This window comes from Littorina saxatilis, linkage group LG5 (genome assembly GCF_037325665.1).
Source record: "Littorina saxatilis isolate snail1 linkage group LG5, US_GU_Lsax_2.0, whole genome shotgun sequence".
NCBI classification, from domain to species: Eukaryota; Metazoa; Mollusca; class Gastropoda; order Littorinimorpha; family Littorinidae; genus Littorina; species Littorina saxatilis.
The window spans coordinates 39370939-39393000 of NC_090249.1; the positions used below are offsets into that span (position 1 = coordinate 39370939).

At 43.2% G+C, this 22062-nt stretch overlaps 1 protein-coding gene across 1 annotated transcript in view; it reads left to right on the plus strand.

Annotated features, from left to right (window-relative positions):
• The window catches only part of LOC138967097 (uncharacterized), a 128278-nt gene that overhangs the window by 94168 nt on the left and 12048 nt on the right, over positions 1-22062 (plus strand). Inside the window, exons 43-53 of the mRNA XM_070339577.1 lie at positions 88-237; positions 7145-7285; positions 7874-7927; positions 9328-9393; positions 12740-12814; positions 13072-13114; positions 13472-13560; positions 13990-14048; positions 16101-16222; positions 16653-16784; positions 21089-21184. Coding sequence (XP_070195678.1) covers positions 88-237; positions 7145-7285; positions 7874-7927; positions 9328-9393; positions 12740-12814; positions 13072-13114; positions 13472-13560; positions 13990-14048; positions 16101-16222; positions 16653-16784; positions 21089-21184 — 1027 coding nt within the window. The remainder of the gene's footprint in view (positions 1-87; positions 238-7144; positions 7286-7873; positions 7928-9327; positions 9394-12739; positions 12815-13071; positions 13115-13471; positions 13561-13989; positions 14049-16100; positions 16223-16652; positions 16785-21088; positions 21185-22062) is intronic.

The following is a 22062-nucleotide window of genomic DNA, read 5'->3' on the forward strand; positions in this document are numbered from 1 at the left end:
ATTTCCTAGGATTTGATGGTTTCAACTAGAAGGGTTTCGGGGACAACACGTACTGCACTAACATTCTGCGTTCACGTCTTTACACAGATTGAGGAGCGTAAGATGGAGGAGATGAAAAGGAAAGAGGAGGAGAGGCGGGAGGAGGAGAGGGAGCAGAGGAAAGTGGACGAACAACAGCAACGCATGCAGGCAGAGTACGAAGAGGAGAAGAAAAAAGTCAAGGAGAAGGAAGACGAGGTATGGAAATTGGTTTCAACAACATTTTATTCAATTGAAATATGAACAATGATTGACAATTAGGATTTGTACTCAAGCATAGGCTTGAGGAATGGAAACACGCTTGAGGTATGGAAATTGGTTTCAACAAATCTTGATTAAATTACATATCTTACCCAACTCACATATAGCAATTAACCCTAGTTCAGTGCTGGATACGCTGTACGCGTCCCCTTGGTAACCAAGGGAGACCACTCTAAAAAAGAGAGTGCTCTATCCCATAATGCCAGACTAACTACTAGCCTGACTTCCGTATGCGCGCGCATACGCCGCCATCTTATCATTCCATACTCAGCGCTCAGACAAGCTGGTCGCATTTGTGTGTTGTTCAGCCGATGTTGCTTGGTCTGAGGGACCGGGTTTCTTCTCCTTGGTATTCTTTCGTCGTCTTACCTTGCTACTGTATTGAGGTGAGATCGTTCTTTGTTTTGTACTTGTTGTAAAGGCGTTGTTTGGCCATTTTTGACTTGTGAAATTTTTTCGAAAATTTTTTTTCTGAAATATTTTGACAAAGTCGTACATGCTATGGCTGATAACGTTAAGAAGAGGCAGAGTTCTAAGCAGGTGGCTGCTGAGTCCTCCCCTCCCAGAAAGATGCATAGAGAATCTAAACAAACCGTCGCGGGGGTGTTAGAATCTGACTCAGAAAAATGTGTTGATGTTTTGATAGGCATGCCTTCTGCCGCCATTTTGCCGGCGGCCATTTTGCCGGTGAAACCTTTGGATAAGGTTGCTAATGTTGCTAAACCTGCTAAAGCGGTTTCTGCTCCTGCTGTTTCTGGTCTGGCGGCCGCGGACGTGGCCTCTCTTTTGCTTGCACTTAGTTCACAGGTTTCTTCACTGGCGGAAGAAATTTCGTCTACACGGGCTGAACTGCGTTCACTCCCTTCTGGGGTGACAGGTCCGTCATCTTTGGCAAAGATGGTGGCGGGCCCTTCTGTTACGGTGACTACAGCTGATGTTCATGCTGTTCAGGATGGGGATGAGATTATCCCACTTTCGTCGGGTGGTCTGTCTCCTGGTGGTTTGCGGTCACAAGGTATGTTTGCTACACGAGTACCTGGGTTCTCCGGGGAAAGTGTAGCGCGTCTACAGTCAAAAGTAGCCACGGGCATCGCGCTCACGGGTGAAAGTTCTGATACCCCGCCTGGCCATCGCCGCTCTGTCGGCCGGTCAGGGGGGGGTAAGGACACTGTAGAGCGTACGGAAGGTTCGTTGCTTTCTGCCGCGCCATTTGACGTTAGGCAGTCTGTGAGACTTCTGCTTCCACCTTCGGGGGAAGAAGGCAGTGGAGATGGGTCTCTGTTTGACTATGACAGTCAGGCGGGGAGTCAACTCCCGGACTGTACAGATGTGCAGGACGACTGTCTGGGCGATGGCACTTCCGTTCTGGGAGAGGATGCCGGTGTCCGTTTGCCGTCTAGGCTGGGAAGTGCGGTGGCGCTTGCAGCTGAAACGGCTTCGAAGTACTTTGAAGAGGGGGTAGTGGAGAGCAAGTCGCAGCTTGCTCCACCGCCCTCGGCTTGGGGGGATTTTCGTGTTGATAAGAATACGAAGGGTTCTTTCAAGTTCATCGAATCGCCTTCTCTGGCGTTCGAGATGTCGAAGGTGTTGGTGAAGGGTTGGTCTAAGGGGGTGTCTCCTGTTCCGTTGTTGGCACAACACAGGGAGGCTCCCGAGGCGGCTGTACCGTGGTTAGCGAAGATTGGTCAACAAGTTCCTTGTTCGGCTAATATGCGCAACTTCAAGCTGGTGGTCAACCCAGTCAGACTGATTGATTCCTACTCTTTGCCTATGTCGGTACTACCGGTGACACCGGAACTGACGGCTCTGAGGGAAGATGGCTATTCGAAGGAAAGGCCTGTCCCTTGTACGGAGGCATCTTTGATGTCTTTAGAGGAGACAGGACGCTCTCTGATGGAGTTGGCCTCTGTGTCAGAGTCACTCCAGAGATCGTTGTCGAGGTCGATTGCTACGTCGCTCGATCCCTTTGAGTTCCGGTTCGACGCTTCCTCGGAAGATGTGATGACTTTGCTGGCTACTTTGGCCAGGGTGTCACAGGAACAAATGGCGTTGTCGGCTAGATTGTACACTTTTGCCGTGCATTCTCGCAGGTCGGCTTTTTTGACGGGGTCAAGAATTAGGGACAAGGTGACGATCGATGCTCTGAAGGTGTCTCCCGTCATGGATGGTTCCCTTCTGGGTCGCGCATCTTTGGATGCTTTGCAAAAGGAAACGCACGAAGCAAGAGATCTGGCTATAGCCAAGGTTGTTCGTCAAGGTTTTCAGAAGCCTCAAGGCAAGCCTCAGGGTCAAGGCAAGACTCAGTCTTCGTCCGCGGCGGCGGGCAAGACGCAGGGTCAGAACTCTTCTTTTCGGGGTAGGGGGCGTGGTTCCTCTTCTCAGAGGGGGGGTTCTTTTGGCGGGTCTAGGGGGTCGGGGCGCAAGCCCCACCCCCAATGATGCCCTCCCGAACTTTCGGTCCCGGTAGCCCCCACCGTCGTGGTGGCGGGCGGCCCCTCCAGGGCCCTCACTACCTGGTCGCGCTTGGTGGCCAGCCAGTGGGTTTTAGGGGTGGTCAGTTCGGGGTTCCGGCTACTCTGGGCAGAGAAGAAGGCACCTCTGTCCAGGATACCTCCGCCTTTCAGATTTCCAAACGATCCCGAGGCCAAGTTGGCTGTGCAGGGGGAGGTAGTTGCTCTCCTGCAAAAAGAGGCGATCGAAGAGGTTCGCGATCAGGGATCGTTGGGATTTTACGGCAGGCTCTTTGTGGTGCCCAAAGCATCGGGTGCGTGGAGGCCAGTTCTAGACCTTTCATGTCTGAACAGGTTCCTGAGAGTGGTAAAATTCACGATGGAAACGCCGGCGTCGGTGAGAGAGGCTCTCCGTCCGGGGGATTGGGCCACGTCCATCGATCTCACGGACGCTTACTTTCACGTGCTGATGCACACAGCGGACAGAAAGTGGCTGCGGTTTCGGTGGGGGGAAAGGATTTTCCAGTTTCGGGCTCTCCCGTTCGGTCTGTCCCTCTCTCCTTGGATCTTCACGATGGTCGTTCGTCAGCTCTGTGCCCTAGTGAGGCAGGAGGGGGTGCGCCTCAGGGCGTACCTCGACGACTGGCTGATTTTGCACCAGAATCAGGCCTTATGCAGCACACACACGCACAGGGTTCTCAGCCTAGCGAGTCAACTCGGGTTCTCAATCAATGTGGGGAAGTCCGAGTTGGAGCCTTCACAGGGGTTCACTTATCTGGGCATAGAGTTCAACACAGTGGAGTGGTCAGTTCGTCCTGCTCAAAAGCGGGTGGACAAACTTCAGTCGCTGATCCGGGAGTTACTCGGAAAGAATGTGGCCTCGGCTCGGGAGTTGTATTCTATCCTGGGTCAGATGGAATCTATGGCCTTGCTGGTTCCGTTGGGAAGAGTGCACAAGAGACCATTTCAGGCGGCGGTGCAGGCTCGGTGGGATCAGGCAACTCAAGCTTGGAGTTGTCAGGTCGAGTTGGGAGATTGGTTCAGGAGCACCACAGGTGTCTGGCTTCTTCCTTGGGTGTCCCAGGGTGTCCCCATCACTCCCCCGGCTCCGGAGAACGATCTGTTTACGGATGCGTCTCAGGCAGGGTGGGGAGCTCATTTGGCGGATCAGACGGCTGCGGGTGTGTGGGACGTCAGTCAAGGGTCCTTGCACATAAACGTCTTGGAGCTGGAGGCTGTGGCCTTGGGCCTGAGGGCGTTTCTTCCTTCTCTGGCAAGCAGTCATGTCAGAGTACATACAGACAATACGACTGTTGCGGCTTATATAAATCGCCAGGGGGGGACGCGCTCGCAGGTTCTGTCAGACAGAGCATGTCGCTTGCTGATGTGGTGCAGTACGCATCACATTCGGTTGTCAGCAACTTACCTGAGGGGCAAGCTCAATGTGTTGGCGGATGCCCTGAGCAGGGGGGACAAGATACTCCACTCGGAGTGGACCCTCTCGCATCAGGCCTTGGAGCGCCTTTGGGTTCAGGTGGACAAGCCGTGCATCGACTTGTTTGCGACAAGGTTCTCGGCAAGGCTCCCGCTTTTTGTGTCTCCGTTCCCGGACCCCCAAGCCTGGGCGGTGGACGCACTCGAGATGGACTGGACGAATCTGGTGGCTTACGCGTTTCCTCCTTTCTGCATTCTGGGCAGGGTAATAAGGAAAGCAGACCTCGAAAGGCCAGCGCTAGTGCTGGTTGCGCCTCTCTGGCCCAGCCAGCACTGGTATCCGGATCTGGTACGTCTGGCCGTTCGTCCTCCCATCCCGCTCGCTCTAAGGAAGGGCGAACTTCTGCAGCCTCGGTCAGGCATTCATCACGTAAACCCGCAAATGCTGCAACTTCACGGGTGGGTGTTATCAGAGACACTCTGCTTAGGGCAGGGGCCTCTGTGTCTACTCTGAAGCTGGTTCAAAACGCTCACAGAGAGTCGACCAACTCTGTTTACGCTTCGCATTGGTCTTCGTGGTCGAAGTGGTGTCTTGAGAATAATGTGAATCCTCTGGCGCCTAGGTCTATGCAGTTAGCGAATCACTTGGCGTGGCTAGCTGATCAAGGGGGTTCTCCCTCTTCGTTGAAGGTTAGAAGGTCGGCAATTGCCTCTACTCTCAGGCAACTTGGTCACAAAGTTAACTTGTCGGGGGTTATCTCCGGCGTTATTAAGGGCGCTTCCCTTAAGGTGGCTCGTGACAAAACAAAGCTCCCGGCGTGGGATGTTTTTTTGGTGTTACGTTTTCTTGCGTCAGAGGACTTTGAGCCTATCCATTTAGCCAGTCTGGCAAATGTAACTCATAAAACTCTTTTCTTGGTCTTACTCGCTACGGCTAGACGTGGTAGCGAGGTGCACGCGTTGTCGGGAATGGCAAATGATATCTCCCGGGAGAAAGACGGTTCTTTTTCTCTTAGGTTCAGGCCTAGTTTCTTGGCTAAGAACCAAAAACCAGGTCAACCATCCCCGCTTATCCGTATTCCCCCTTTGAGCACAATCCTGGCCCCGGGAGATGAGGATGTTTTTAACTGCCCTGTACGAGCACTCAGCAGCTACCTGTCCCGGACTCAGCCTATTCGCTCTATGTCTCAGAAACTGCTCTTTATATCACTCAATACGGCTCGGGGGAAGGACATTTCGAAAGTTACGCTAACCAAATGGGTTTCGTCTACCATTCGGAACGCTTATATCTGGTGGCAAAGACAATTAGGGGATACCAGAATGGTGTTGCCCCTTACGGCTGCCAGAACTCACGAGGCCAGGGCGTGGGCTTCGTCGTTGGCAGTGCTGAGATCAGGTCGTCTTTCAGAAGTTCTGGAGTCGGCATACTGGAGATCGGAAGACGTTTTTATAAACTTCTATCTCCGGGAGGTGGCTGGCATACGTCAAGATGGCAGCTCTGCTTTGCCCTCTTTGGTGGCTGCAGGGCAGGTTCTTGTGGATTGATATGGTGAGTACCCTCCTCCTATGATAGCAATCTGCTATATGTGAGTTGGGTAAGATATGTAATTTAATTAAAAATTTTAGTAATAAATTTTCATTTGATTAATATACTTACCCAACTCACATCGTTTATTCCCTCCCGCCTCCCCGCTGTGGGATTTATGGGGGTCTAAAAAAGGAGTGAGTTGGGCTTCGTTTAGGAATGATAAGATGGCGGCGTATGCGCGCGCATACGGAAGTCAGGCTAGTAGTTAGTCTGGCATTATGGGATAGAGCACTCTCTTTTTTAGAGTGGTCTCCCTTGGTTACCAAGGGGACGCGTACAGCGTATCCAGCACTGAACTAGGGTTAATTGCTATATGTGAGTTGGGTAAGTATATTAATCAAATGAAAATTTATTACTAAAATTTTTAATTCAATGGATATCCTGAAATATGAACAATGTTTGACAAGTAGGATTTGTACTCAAGCATATGCTTGAGGTATGGAAATTGATGGGAATTGGTTATCTTTGGTGATTGAGAGCTGGGTGAAGTGTCATCTGAGGTCATGTCTGGTGTAAAAAATGGTCTGTACCTTCGTGTCTATCACATACACATACACACAAACAAAACGAACCACAGCCTTTGACCCATTGACAACTTTAATCTGACATTTGATTTTTAAATGTGGGGTTCGGGGGAACTTGTGGCTAAGTCAATGCTTTGTTTGTCACAGGAAAAGGTTCAATTACTGTTCCAGCTTTATCACTTCATTATCAATCAATCAATCAATCAATATGAGGCTTATATCGCGCGTATTCCGTGGGTACAGTTCTAAGCGCAGGGATTTATTTTTTTATTTGTATTTTTTTAATTTTATGCAATTTATATCGCGCACATATTCAAGGCGCAGGGATTTATTTATGCCGTGTGAGATGGAATTTTTTTACAGAATACATCACGCATTCACATCGGCCAGCAGATCGCAGCCATTTCGGCGCATATCCTACTTTTCACGGCCTATTATTCCAAGTCACACGGGTATTTTGGTGGACATTTTTATCTATGCCGATACAATTTTGCCAGGAAAGACCCTTTTGTCAATCGTGGGATCTTTAACGTGCACACCCCAATGTAGTGTACACGAAGGGACCACGGTTTTTCGTCTCATCCGAAAGACTAGCACTTGAACCCACCACCTAGGTTAGAAAAGGGGGGAGAAAATTGCTAACGCCCTGACCCAGGGTCGAACTTGCAACCTCTCGCTTCCGAGCGCAAGTGCGTTACCACTCGGCCACCCAGTCCTTGTGACAGCAAAAACGAGAGGGTAGTACTGCTTCTAGTTGAAAAAATCTTTGACAGCGTCAACGGAGAGACCAGTAGTATTTCTAGCCTAAAAGGGGTGTATTTGGTGATTGTGATATTTTGCTTGTGCAGGCACGGAGGAAGAACGAGGAACTGATACGCCTGGCAGAGGAGAGGAAGAAGGAAGCTGAGGACCGCAGACGTGCAACAGATGACGCTAGAAGGGAAGATGAGAGGAGAGAGAAAGACGCAGAGATAAACGCTCGTCTTGCAGTGAGTGTCTTCCATTCATCTTCAGTTTTACAGGCTGTCCCTCTTTGCTTTTGTGCTGAAACTAAGAGTAATGTTCGGTTATTGAAGAGTCATTGTGTGAAGCATATCCCACTGGTTACAGATTTGGTGACTGCATGAGTGAATGCTTTGATGGGTTGACATGTGCTTGTGAATCTTGCTGTCTGTTCGTTACAAAGTTAGTGATTGCATGAGTTAATGCTTTGATACATTGTCATTGGTTATAGATTTGGTGATTGCATCAATAAGTACTTTGCTGTGTTGTCATTGGTTACAGATTTGGTGACTGCATGAGTGAAATCTCTTTTGCTTTGTTATTGGTTATGGATTTGGTGATTGCATGAGTGAATGCTTTGATGTGTTGTTAATTGTGAATCTTGTTTCCTGCCTGTCATATCTGTTCTCCTTCATTGTCCTGCCATTGTTTGTCTCCACTGCTCCTTGTCTATGCTTTCTGCGTGACAGTGAAGATGGTCGTACCTGGCAGTCACTTTGTCAAATGTTTCGCTGAGTGAATAGATGAATATGACAGAAATGTAAACTTGGATATGTGTGAAAACTTGCTTGCAGAATGAACGTGGAAAATCTCCTGTCATTCCCGCCCTGCGAAAAAAAGAAGAAGGGGTACAGTGATAGTTGTTGTGTGTGTTGCACCGGATATCTAATGTAGCCATCTTGTTGTGTGCACTATGTGTCATAAATCTTATCATAAATGCTAATACGCTGAAAAGTCTCTGTTTGGTGTACAAATGCCTTCCTTCATAAGGGGCGTCTCTCTTGGTGTAGGGTTATGTTTTTCCTTGAAATAAATAATCAATCTCTATTTTCTTCTTTTTCTCTTGATCACATACCACCCCTTTGAAGATAAGGTATACAGCTTGTATACTTGATGATTCAGATTACTAAATTAATTCTTCACACAGTACGTAGCAATTGACATTAAACTTACAGAGGAAAAAATTAGAGGAAAAAAAAAGTGTTCTGCATGTTAATATATGCTTGACCAATTCCTACTTCCCAGATATTTTTGCATATATAATAAGGTTGGTTGTATTTATCCTTATTTACTTTTGATGACTGGCATTGTTTGTGGATTTAAAAAAAAGAAAACTATTTCCTGTAACTGTTAAAGCTGTGTTCTAATTTTTTTTTTTAAAGCTAGCTGTCCTAGTCAAGTTCTTAGATAATTGTGCAACTAAGTTAGCTGAAATTTTACTACAGTGGTACCTGCAATGTGTGGCCCCTCCGATGAGAGGACACCTCCCTTAAAAGGACACTTTCTGTTGTCCATTTCTCGATTATGTTGACCAAAACATACCTGTCATGACAGGCCACCTGCAATGTAGGGACACTTTTAGCTGGTCCCAAGGGTGTCCTTTCATCGCAGGTACCACTGTACATTAGTTTCAATTCCCTGGCGTCCGTATTAGGCCTAAAAAAAAAATAGGTGTGGTTACGGTAACCCGACCTACTCTATTTTTAGGGGCCAACCCTATAACTTTTTATTACATTTGTCAACAAAAAACAAAAAAACCAAAAAAAACCAGTGCAGAAAACGCAATGAAAGTGAAAGCGCTTGAGTCGCACACTTATTTCCCTGTCAAGTAGGTTTAATTTGTACACATTAGAAAAAAAAAGTTAAAAAAAAAAAAGTGATTGCCTATACCTTCTTACCCTATTTTTTTGGCTATGTTACCTTAACCACACCTATTTTTATTGTTGGCCTAATACTTATTCATCCCCATCTTCTGCACAGGATTGTTGTGTTATTGTTGAGATGTGTGTTGCTCTGACTAAAAATTCCCAGTATCAATCTTAACTAAAGAGAGTCACCTTTCATCCTCTCGCCGTCGCTTTCTCTTGGGTGCATATTACTGCTGTTTGCTGTCTTTTGTGTCCGTCCTGTGATCAGTGCTGAGGATTTCTCCATCTCCCGCCCTCTGTGTGTAACATTTTCTACAGAGTGAATTGATGAATATGACTGAAATGTGAACTTCAGGATTTGTGTGAAACCTTGCTTGCAGAATGAACGTGGAAAATCGCCTGTCATTCCCGCGCTGAGAGAAAAAGAAGAAGGGGTGCAAGAAGGGGTACAGTGATAGTTGTTGTGTGTGTTGCACCACAGAACTAATGCAGCCATCTTGTTGTGTGCACCATGTGTCATAAATCCTATACAAATTGCTAATACACTGAAAATCTCCGTTTTGTGTACAAATACCCGTTTGACTTGGAATAAAGGCCGTGAAAGGTGAACGCTCGCCTAATAGGCTACTGAGCTTCACTGGCCGATGTGAATGCGTTATATATTGTGTGTAAAAAATGTCTGTTTGTCTGTCTGTCTGTAAAAAAAATTCCATTTCAAACGGCAGAAATTAATATGTAAGCGCCTAGGGCTATATCTAGATTAGGCGCATAAAAATTATCACAATAATAATAATAATTGTCAGTAAGTACTGGTGTCACATGACTGATGTGAACCAGTTGATTGGCTAATGGCGATGCGCTTAAATCTGTTAGCGCACTCTTGGAGTGCGCTAACTTTTCCACAGAGCGTATTCTTACGCCCTTTGCCAAAGCGAGACTGTACTCTCATCATCAGAATTAATTAATGACATGTAGCTTTTATTCTCCACAATACCAAATGACCATAAATTCCCTGCTTCTCAATTAAAGCAGAAGTGGGTTTTTTTTCTGACAGATTGCATGTGCCTGTGCCACAGTGGCACTGATCTAAAAATAGAAGCCGCTGTGTTTCATCTCATTTTCGCCGACTTGCATAGATTCTTCTCATAATATGCCGTGTTAGTGGCATGTAGCTTATCATCCACATTACCAAATGATGAGTTAGTATACAATTCCCAGCGGCTAACAGAAAACACAAGTGTTATTCCGATAACGTACACAGCATTTGGAAGACTGATTCGATCGACTCTAGCAGACTACACTGAAATACGACTGCATCAGTTCAGTAAATGAATGGTTTCCGAATTATTATTTCAAGGCAAGAACAATCGTAATCGAAAACGTGTAGGGTTCAGAACGTTCTTACCATATAATTATAAGATTTATTACCAGCCTGCCTTATTCGTGCAGACTCAGTGACAGTGCAGACTGCAGTGGTTCGATTGTTCTAGCCTAGCAGTAGCAGACGACATAAACCCCGCTCAGCAAATTAACATGTTGGGCAAATGTGAACGAAAAAACGATGGGGATATAATACGTGTAGGGTTCAGAGCATTCTTACCGTTCATATTTAGTATCAGACTCCCCGATGAGTGAAGATACAACACGAGATATATGCCACATTTATTTTGAAAATGTGCGAACCGTCGAGTCCTTCGTGGGGTGGTCAATTCAAGGGGAGTCACTCCGCACAGTCAATCCATCGACGCTCGACTGAAGGTTTCGAATCGCAAATAATGAAGAGCACAGTCCTTTCTCCGAGTTCAAATGAGGTCTCCCTGAAAGATCATCACTGTTCAGCTTTAACGCTACACTGGAATTTACCAACAGAAATTAAAATGCGTGTGACGAAAGCACGACACACTTGAGACACCGGCCCACACAAAAGTAGATCTTACTGTACACGACCTGACCACACAGTTATGCCTATTCAAATGCGCGTAGCAAAGTGTGCGTTTGGAATCTTCTTTTTTCTATGGCGGTACTGACAATATCGTTATTGAAACAATCCCAGTGCACTAAGGGATTTATAGAGCAAATCTCGAAAATAATTATTGAACTCAGCGCTATGCGCTTCGTTCAATAATGAATTTTCTCGATTTGCTCTATAAATCCCTTAGTGCACTGGGATGTCTCAATAACTTAAATAATAATAAATGCCTAAAAATCCTTCATAAGAGCGTTAAATCTCTCTTGGTGTGCGGTTATGTTTTCCTTGAAAGAAATAATCAGTCTCTATTTTCTTCTTCTTCTCTTTATCCCAACCCCTTTGAAGATAAGGTGAACAGCGTGTTTTAGACTTGACGATTCAGTCATTACCAAATTAATCTTTTACACAGTATGTAGCATTATGACAAACTCAAAGATGATAACAAAAATTCAGAAAAAAGAGTTCTGCATGTTATTATATAATGCTTGATCAGCTAATACCTCCAGACGTTTTTTCATTTGAGCTTAGTTGTATTGGTCCGATATTTACTTTTGATAGCTGCAGGTATTATTTGTGGATTTAAAAAAAAGTTTTTATTACAAGCAACTTTTAAGGCACAGTTTAAATCCTCAAAAGAAAGCTATAACTGTCCCAGTCAAATTCTTAGATCAGAGATGGCAGAAATTTCACTGCAAGTTTCAATTTTCCTGGTGTCCTTCTGCAAAGGATTGATGTCCACAGTTATTGTTGAGATGTGTGTTCCTATGACTAAAACTTTCCAGTATCAGACTTAACTAAGAGTGAGCTTTCCTCATTTCTGGTCATTTTCTCTTGTGAGCACATTGCTGCTGTACGCTGTGTGTTAATTGTGGCAGTGTCCTGGTTTGTGTGTGTTTGTGTGTGTGTGTGTGTATGTGTGTGTGTGTGTGTGTGTGTGTGTGTGTGTTATCCACTTTGCACTCATCCCTTTCAAGAGTTTCTTCCATGCAATGAGAGAGAGAGAGAGAGAGAGAGAGAGAGAGAGAGAGAGAGAGAGAGAGAGAGAACAATTGTTGGTAGTGAATATTTGTTTTGAGTCAACCTTGGCTTGACTAGAGAGAGAGAGAGAGAGAGAGAGAGAGAGAGAGAGAGAGAGAGAGAGAGAGAGAGAGAGAGAGAGAGAGAGAGAGAGAGAGAGAGAGAGAGAGAGAGAGAGAGAGAGAGAGAGAACAATTGTTGGTAGTGAATATTTGTTTTGAGTCAACCTTGGCTTGACTATATTTGTACCTTTGTAAGATAATACATCATAGTGATGTGATAGATAATACTGTCTTACACTCACGTACAAGCATGGTTTCGGGAAAGGGGAGGATTAATGGCTTTGCGTTGTAAGGATAATAAATGCATGAAGTTGATGAACCGTTTCCTCTTGTTTCGGCAGGACACTGTGATAAGTCTGTCCTCTGCAAGACAATAATTATGATGCCATTTATGCACTCAATGGCAAAAGATTACAGTAGACACTTTTGTGTCACAAGCGTATGTAAATATCAAACGCATTGATACGGCGTGAAATATGGAATGCAAATAATAAATATAAAAAACCCAGGTCTTATGATAAAAGGAGTCTTGAAATGGATGTATTGAGTTTAAGGTCTTGAATGCAGGGAGCAGTCTTAATCAGGGGGTCTATTTTAGGTCATTCTGTTGGTAACTTTTATTTATGCCAGTGTGAGTTGGAGAAATGTGTCATTTCTTTATTAGTTTACTTACTTTTCATCCTCTCTTAGTAAAGGAGGTGGGCAAAATGTGCAATGTTGATGGTTGTGTTTGAATGTGGGCAGGGAGCACGGCGAGGAAGCTCACCGCCTGTGCCGGCAGCCCGCAGGCATCGTGATCTGAACCTTGATGATGAACCGGTCAGTTTAATCTTTCTTTCTGCTCACCCTTTCATGGCATGGTTTGTGTGTGTGTGTGTGTGTGTGTGTGTGTGTGTGTGTGTGTGTGTGTGTGTGTGTGTGTGTGTGTGTGTGTGTGTGTGTTTCTAGCAAGACAGTGTTATATCTTCTATTTATTTTTGGCTTTTGAAGAAGTATAGTTAACAGAGTGTGGAAGTTTAGAACCTTGAAAATGAACAGCATTGCTCATGTGATCATGAAATCATTCTATTTTTCAGTCCACTTCCAATCACGAGCCTGCTCCTGTTCCTCGAGCTGGAAGTAAGTAGAATAAACTGAAATTTGAAATTTAGCTAACTTTTTTTCTTGTTTGTGCACCATTTGTGATCAAGTACATGGAATTCACCTCACAATGCTGAGTGTCTTTAACTGATGTTGATAATTTGAAAAGCGACTGTTGGAGACATGAAACATGTTTTCCAATTATTTCCTTCGAAGGTGTTAAATGCTTTAAAAATATTTTTCTTTAAATACTGTATAATGAGATGAAAGTGAATGAGTTAAAAGATCATTTTAAAATGTAACTACATGATGTTATTTTTAATGACACTTACCTGTTGCATGTACTTGTGAAGAGATGACAGCATGGCTGACAACGTATTTTGACGGACATTGCAGGTGCAGACGTGCTGAACCAACTGGCTGCCATGAGACAGCAGCTGCAAAATGAACGCCAGAGGGTGGAGACCATGCTGAAAAATGAAAAGGTATGAGTTCAAGGAAGAAAACAGCTCTATCCAAGCAAACACACTCAATGAGAATAGCTAGGGTGTCAGAGGCATCGGGTACTTGTGAACTTTGAAGTTGTGAGGTTTCAGTGGTGATTGTGAATGAAGTGTACAACTGAACATTATGACAATTGTCAACTGAGCTTTCTCCTTCTGTGTGCGATTTAAGTTGATATTTCTTTTGCTGTGTGAATGTAATATGCATATATTAGGGCTCCTCTTTATAGTAGAACTAATTGACAGGGATCTTTGTTACTTCTGCATTAATTGTCAAACTACTTCCCTAAAGTTCAAACGGGAAATAATGACAAAGAATGTGCTTCAGTCCTTTATGCCAGCCACCTTGACTGCTGTTAGCTAGTTAGGAGATTGGATATATTAATACAAGAGAACCTGTTCTTCTTTCAGAATGATCCAGATGTGTTTGATCCACGCCTGGTACAGAGACCACCACCAGCCCCTGTTGTGTGAGTATTGCTGTGAGCGTGAAACATAATGTCTTTGCCGTGTGTAGGAAGTAATGAGCATCAGTGGCGAGAACAGTTGATGGTCATTACTTCAGTTCAACATTGCATGGCGCTCAATTTTTGATAACAAAGAAAGCAAACTTGTCCGCGAAAATAAAAATATTGTCCGCGGCAAAAAAAAGGGCAATTAAATTATATTTATTCCCCCCTCTGCTTCTTTCTCTCTGTAATCGTGTAGGGTTAGTTATTTGTTGATAACTTACCCAACAACCAAAATCACGGGCCTGAATCCTCGATAGCTCACAGGTTGATGAGTTAGACTTTGAGGGAACTACTTTAGCGATTGAAAAGTTCCGAACGCTCTAATGTACGAAATATGCATCTCTAGACCAAACAATACAAACATACTGCATTTAAACTAGCAACTACAGGCTTGAACACATTAATCTCCATATAAAATCCATGAGTTTGGTTGTTTTCTAAATCCAAATCTAACGATCAGTGCAGAGAAACTCGCTTTAGATCTCTTATGAGTGCAAGCAAACTTCCAAGGCAAGTAACTCTCGTACTCTGTCTAGCGATAAGAGTAGTTCCCCTTCCAAATTTTCTGAACTGAGTTGCTTGGACAAAAGACTGCAATCCGACGGTTAGTTTTCGACAATATTTCATTTCATAAACAGATCACACGCAACCAAGTGCACACATCTCATCAATTTAAAGAACATACAGCGGTTTCATACAATATTTTGGCCCTGAAAACTGAACTTCATAGAGTTTTTAACGTTGGAACACGGGTGCAAAAGTTCGTCTGCTAGTCCCATTCGAAGAAAGAACATTTTCTAAGCGATACCAAAACATGAAGAGAACACACACTATCTGCCTTTACCGCCACAGCAGAATAACAACATAACTGTGTACTTGATTTTAGTCCAAAACAGGGAAACTGACAAGAAGTGTTGACAGAATTGAATGATTTTCCCAGCCCCTGGAGCAAAATTTTGATTTGTGCTTTTGTGAACAAGAAACAATTGACAAGTGGCTCTATCCCATCTCCCCCCTTTCCCCGTCGCGATAAAACCTTCGTGGTTGAAAACGACGTTAAACACCAAATAAAGAACAAATAAAGAATGATTTTCCCTGAACTATACAACCGCGCATTATTCAATCGCCTGCGCAGGTAGACTGGTTGAGTGAATCGAATTCGATCAAACTTACGCACAAAAACTCCTCTTTTCTTTGAATAACTGAAGAAAGGAGGAATAAAGAGGTTACATACCTCATCTCAGTGATTATTAAAAATAATGGTCTCAGTCCGCGGTCATGAAAAAGCTCGCTGTTGCTGGCATTTTTCATGATCCGCTAACTTCGACCATTATTTTTAATAATCACTGAGACTCGGCATGTAACCTCTACGTATACTATTGTCTCTCTTTCCATTATTTGCTTACACGAGAACTATCAAAATATTGGTCTAAAATGCTAAAATTCGTTTTCCTTCCGGGGGGATTTGCCGCCCTGGCCCCCCCAACGGGGCTCTGCCCCTGTACCCCGCCGGACCTCGGCCTATTTTCAGAGTTTTTCATATTTTGGAATTCCCATGCCTTTTTAAAATTCATAAATGTGACGAACCGAAAATCTGAGAAACTAGCGTCTAATGAGTTGAAGGAAGAATTCTTGAACTGGATGATTGTAAAGGGGGAGTACGTTCCACTGTATTGCTATTATGCTGGAATTTCAGCAGGATGGATGTTGGATAGTGCAGTTTTGTTATATTGTTTTAAATAATTCATCTGTCAGAATTTTATGTGCACTGATGAAGGGAATATGTTCACATTACAGTGGAGCCTCCCTTTTAACCCCCCCCCCCCCCCCAATTTAAGACTCACTCCCTTTTAAGACCTTGATTTTTCAGATCTTCTGTACATAACGTGACTGTAAATATATCCCAATTTTAAGACTCCCTCCTGCTTAAGACCTGATTTTTCCAGATTTTTTTTAGATCTAAAAAGAGGGGTTCCACTGTATTGTAGGATCATATTGTTGTATTTCCAGGAGACCCGAGATAGATGTGTTTGAGACGGCACTGCAGGGCAATGCAGTACAAGTTCGTCGCACTCCTGGTGACCGTCCCAACCCCATGGCTATGGATGAGTTCACATCTCTCAAGCACAAAGGTTATACATTATGACGTTATCTGCTTGCTTCTGCTGTGTGAGCTGTCAAAGGGGTACATTTACACGCTCCTTGAAAGCTTATCCCAAGCTTGCTGAAGTTGGTTTAATCTCATGGACAAAATCGACTTTAAACCTTTAACTGCATTTGTGGGATAGCTGGTTAATTTCTTATTGAGAGGCATTTGATTGAGGATATGCTTAGGGCATGCATTAAATGTCTTGCAGTAGTTGATTGTGGTTAAAAATTAGGTCCTTGCTGAATTATAACAGTTGGTGGTCTGAGTAAAACTTACAGATGCAATCTGTTTGCTTTTGCTGATAGATGTCGTAACACTCATGTGTTCATTAGAAACTATCAATGTATCACAGTAAAATTAAGCTGTTTGCCATGTAAATATCTGGTACCAAGCATATGTTTCTGCCCATTCAGGTAACACTGATTCTCGCAAGGAGTTCCTGAGGTTGTTCCCCGAGCAGCCAGGCAGCTCAGACACCCTGGAGGCTCAGCAAGCAGCGTTGCTACTGCAACAAGAGCAAAACCTGCGCTCTCTACGAGAACAAAGTAAGTCACCCAGTAAGACTAACAATGGGAATGTTACCAGAAACGTTAGGTTATAAACATTTTCTTGTTCATGTTGCGGTAATGAATGGAACGAGAGTAAAATGGTTTAAGATTCACACCTTCAGATTGGGAACAAGGACCTGAGTGTAATTATCTATTAGAAACTCCTCAACTAGTGTACTGAAGTGTTCTGGGATAGCCATTTTTAAGAAATTCTGCATTAAAAGAAAGAAAAAAAAAGAAACCCGAGTCACATACTATACTGGCTGCAGGCTTACTCATGTTCTCTTAAATCTGGAATAAAATGATTTCACCCTGAATTTCAGCCTTATTCAGAATATTGAGGTCAAGGTCATTTGTTTGGCCGCAAGTGCCTACATCTCTTGCACAGCTGCTTGGAGGTTTGATGACTGCTGGTTGAAGCATTTCTCTCTGATTAGGCATTTGCCGCTTAGGGCAATGGTGGGATTTGATTGTTGTTGTGCAAATAATGAATTGCCACATAGGGCAAATATGGGGTTATATTTGGTTGTAGATGTTCTTCATCTCAATAAAAGGCTATGAAAGAGATCTAGGGTGAGGGGGTTTGGTATATAGAGAATACTACATGGCTTGCTGTGTCGTACCAGATTTACACGAGTTGTTTTTTTAAATATTGAACTGCGAGCGAAAGCGAGCTGTTCACTATTTGAAAAAGCAACGAATGTAAATCTAGTACGATACAGCAAGCCATGTAGTATTCTGTTTATCCTACATACTGTACTTACGTGTATTTTACTAAAAATGTCCTGCAGTCGAGGCAGCTAAATTGAAGACGCTTGTTTTGGAACCTCGATCTCTTCTAAAGCCTCGTGCAATCTATTACGTCAAAGTAAAGAAACGTCACTCTGAAAGTGTGGCGTGACGTGTTAGTTCTAAAAATTCATCTGGGGTAATTAGCGAGCGCAATTTTTTTTCTTCTATAATGACGTTTGTCTCGGTGACTTTGGCATCATAAGCAGTGGAAAAACAGGTCCCTGCCAGACTTGCTTGACATGACCTCATCTGGGATGTCGTTAGGCGTCGGACATCGGACATATAACGATGAAAATCCCCAAATGTCCGATTCACATTGCCGCATGTCGGTCAGATGTCCTATCGTTTTAGCCTGAGCGTGGTCATTGTCCGATATGTACTCCATTCCTTCGGACAGCGCGATATTCGTTAATTTTCATTTCAAGATACAAATCTTCTAAAAGACCGAACGCTCTCGTGTTCAGCTGACACGGATCCTTTCTTTTGTCGGGAATTCCCGAACCGTTTGCGGTATGCGCCGTTTGGGTATAACCGTCTCGGTGCAGCGCACTGATCTAAAAATAGTGGATTATTTTTAGATCAGTGCATGCTACAGGAGTACGGGAGACAACTCCAACTGACTACATTTGTCGTCTGCTTTTTGAGTCACTTGAGAAAAAGTGACTCTATGTAATCGGTCAGTGTTAGTCTGTCCGGCCGGCCGTCCGGCCGGCCGGCCGTAGACACCACCTTAACGTTGGACTTTTCTCGGAAACTATCAAAGCGATCCGGCTCATATTTTGTTTAGTCGTGACCTCCAATGACCTCTACACTTTAACGATGGTTTCGTTGACCTTTGACCTTTTTCAAGGTCACAGGTCAGCGTCAAAGGAAAAATTAGACATTTTATATCTTTGACAAAGTTCATCGGATGTGATTGAAACTTTGTAGGATTATTCTTTACATCAAAGTATTTACATCTGTAGCCTTTTACGAACGTTATCAGAAAAACAAGGGAGATAACTAGCCTTTTCTGTTCGGCAACACACAACTTAACGTTGGGCTTTTCTCGGAAACTATAAAAGTGACCGGGCTCAAATTTTATGTGAACGTGACTCCCAGTGACCTCTACACTTTGACGTCTGCTTTGGTGACCTTTGACCTTTTTCAAGGTCACAGGTATGTCTTGAAGGAAAAAAATTGAAATATCATATCTCTGAAACTATTCATCGGATTTGATTCAAACTTTATAGGATTATTCTTTACATCAAATTATTTACATCTGTATTGTGTTGTGAATAGCAATTTCTTCCTGTCCATCTGATGCCTCATATAATATTCAGAACTGTGAAAGTGACTCGATCGAGCGTTTGCTCTTCTTGTTTTTTCGATACGAGACGAAGCACTGAATTATGCCGCTGAAAAAAAAAACTAAAGCCTGCAAAAGATCAGCATTAGATCAAACCGATCATTTTGTTTTTCAACTTTTATCCAAATCATGCAGTTTGTAATCAAAGTAAGAGCTCTGAAGTTGTTCATGTTGGTTTCTTTTTTGTGGTTAACAAATACAACATTATACGCACACTGTGTTGATGTATTTACTATATTATGTGTGTGTTCTACAGCGCGCGCGCGTGGGTGTGTGTGTGTGTGTGTGCGTGTGTGTGTGTGTGTGTGGGCGCATGACTTTGGAACAATTCCATGGAATGTGTTATAAGCTGTTTGGCGCAAATTCATAATGTCCTATTACACTTTCTGAAAGCGGTCAAATGTCCTATTGATGCTGAAGAACTCAGGACATTTGTCCTATAGGTATGAATTTGTAGCAACATCCCTGCCTCATTTACATGATACACACACGTGTGATTTGAACGATTATTATCTCACGAGTGTCTCTCTCACGTATGTAGGATAAAGCTTATAATTATTTTGTGTTTGTTTGAGTCGACAAATGGTTTCTTGGTTTCATTCTTTCTTTCATCAACTGTCAATTTAAGTGTGTGTGTGTGGGTAGGGAGGGGAGAGTCCATGTATTTTTTAGTATGACATTTAATAGTTTTCTCAAGTTCACTCGAATGCGAGGAAAGGGAATATTGTTCGCACTGTTCTCTGTCATTCTAATATTCTGTCTGTGTTAGTTTTAGTGATGATCGGCTGTGTAGATAAAGACTGTGTGCAACAATATTATGTCTGTTCTGAGTAGCAAAAGGTGGTGGGGTTTGTAGAACTGTCTGTCTTGACTTGATTCTTTCATTCTCTGCATTCTCTGCTGAGTCTTATGACAGAATGATTTTTCTCTCTTTGCAAACGAAGTTAAAGGAAAATCCAGGGGAGGTACTGAGTCTGTTTTGATGTTGTCTCAATGTTTTCTTTGTCTTTTTTATTTTTCTTTTCGTGCCTGTTCTTTTTTGTGACCTTTGTTATGTTAGACTTTAATGAAAATAGGAATGTTTACTCAAATCTGTTGTGACAAAGTGTGATCAAGTTTTCAGCAGGAAATGTTACGTTGTATTCAGTGTTAATATTAACATTATTAAGTTTTCTGGTAGAAAAATGGGGGGGGGGGGGGGGGGGGGGTCTTTGCTGCAGTGCAGTACTTCTTTATGAAGTAATAACATTCCAACAAATACAGAGCCAGTCATTTTGATTTGTGAAATATATCTCATGCAGGTGCATCTATTCTCACTTGCAAGAATCATTTTTTGGGTGGGGATTCTATGTAAAACAAAAAACTAAACAACTAAAATCAAAAGAATTTGTGTTGATATTCTGATTTACTTTTAGGTACTGCACAATATGTAATCTGATTTGCTTTTTTAAATTGATGGTCTCTTTTTCCCTGATCATTTACACCTTGTGTACAATTGTCTAACGGCCAGTCTGCTACTCTGCCACTTGTGCCAGGCCTTCAGATCATTGATGAAATCAGCCAGTCATAGATGATTTCAAAAGAGACCATGCACAACTGTTTTAACCTAGTTGTTAAACTTGTTAATGTTGTTTTTGGCCTCAATGGTCAGATTTTGAAGCATAAAATAACTTTGAAAAGTACATTTTTGACAAGTTGATGCTTGATGTGTTGTAATGGTTTCTTCAGTGTAATATGGCTATACAAAGAATTGTATGATGGCACTAACAACTTATGAATAAAGTAAAAAACCACCGTCTATTTGACCAGTGCCCCCTGATTTTTGGACTTCCCCATTTTAAGACTGGGCTTCTCAGATTTTCTGTTGAAAACAACTCTAATGTTAGCTCAATATCAAGACGCCATCTCTTTTAAGAACTGATTATCTCAGATTTGGGGCTGAGTTTTGAATTAAAAGAAGGGTTCGCGTACCTGCAGAGTTGGCATATGGCATCGCCGCATGTACTATATATCATATTTTTCTGTGTATTCTGTTGGCCTTTTTTCTGCAGATGTTTAAAATCTAAAACTCATTGACTAGCTACAGCTTTTAACCCCGTGTATTAATTCTCCATAGTGAGTGTTGAAAGCGTTGACATGTGTATGTGTGTGCGTTACACAGGAGAGTACGATACGGGTTACCCCAAGGCCCCGGTCCCACCACGTTCTGCTCATACTCGAACACCGCAGCAGTTGCACTCTGACAGTGCCTTCGTAGGTCAGTTGTCCACACGCTGCAGTTTCACTTTAGCACCATGCCTATTTGAAGAGAAATTTGTTATACCTTTCTTTTGTATTCTTTCATTTCATTTCATTTTTAAGATTGAAACACTGAATAGAATAGACGATGTTGAAATAACTCCTTTGGGATTGTATGTGTTGTGGAAGAGTGCACCTTTTCTTGCTAAACCTCCCACAAACAAACGATGGACCAATCACTAGTGAGGGGTCTGTCGGAAACACGTGGACTGGAGCACAATATGTTTCCGGCAGACCTCTCCGCTAGTGATTGGTCCATCCTTAGTCACTCTCCCACAACCCATACAAACCCGACAGAGTTATTTTTGGAATTCGTCTTTTGCTTGGAATGCTGTTGCTTCTCATTTTACTCTGCCGTTTTGTAATTTGTTGTTGCTTGATCTTGCTTCCAATTTCCCCCTTGAGTTGCACCCCTGGCTTTCTGCACTGGTATCCCAGATGTTATTCAGTCTGTGCGTGTGTGTGTCTGTCTACCCGTCTTTGTGAGCGTGTTTGTGGTATGAAAATAGTTCATAATATTCAATTTTCAAGGAGTGAAGTTTGGAACTTTCAGACTAGTGATTCAGTGATGAGCACGATCTGCTCTGGCGGTTTTCTTGCTCATGCAAATTTTCTTAATGAGAATGATTTTAAGACTCAGAAGCAGAAGGTAGAACATTGTTTTCTTCTTTGTGAATTCCTCTGACAAAATATGTTTCTCCGATTCCTTCCCATATATAGCAACTAAATGTGGGTGCCTGTATCCATGAGTGATTGCAAAGAATGTTATGGACCTTTTTAGTGGAATTTTAAACTGTTAGTGATTGAGATGTTGTTTATGTTTTAAACTGCCTGACA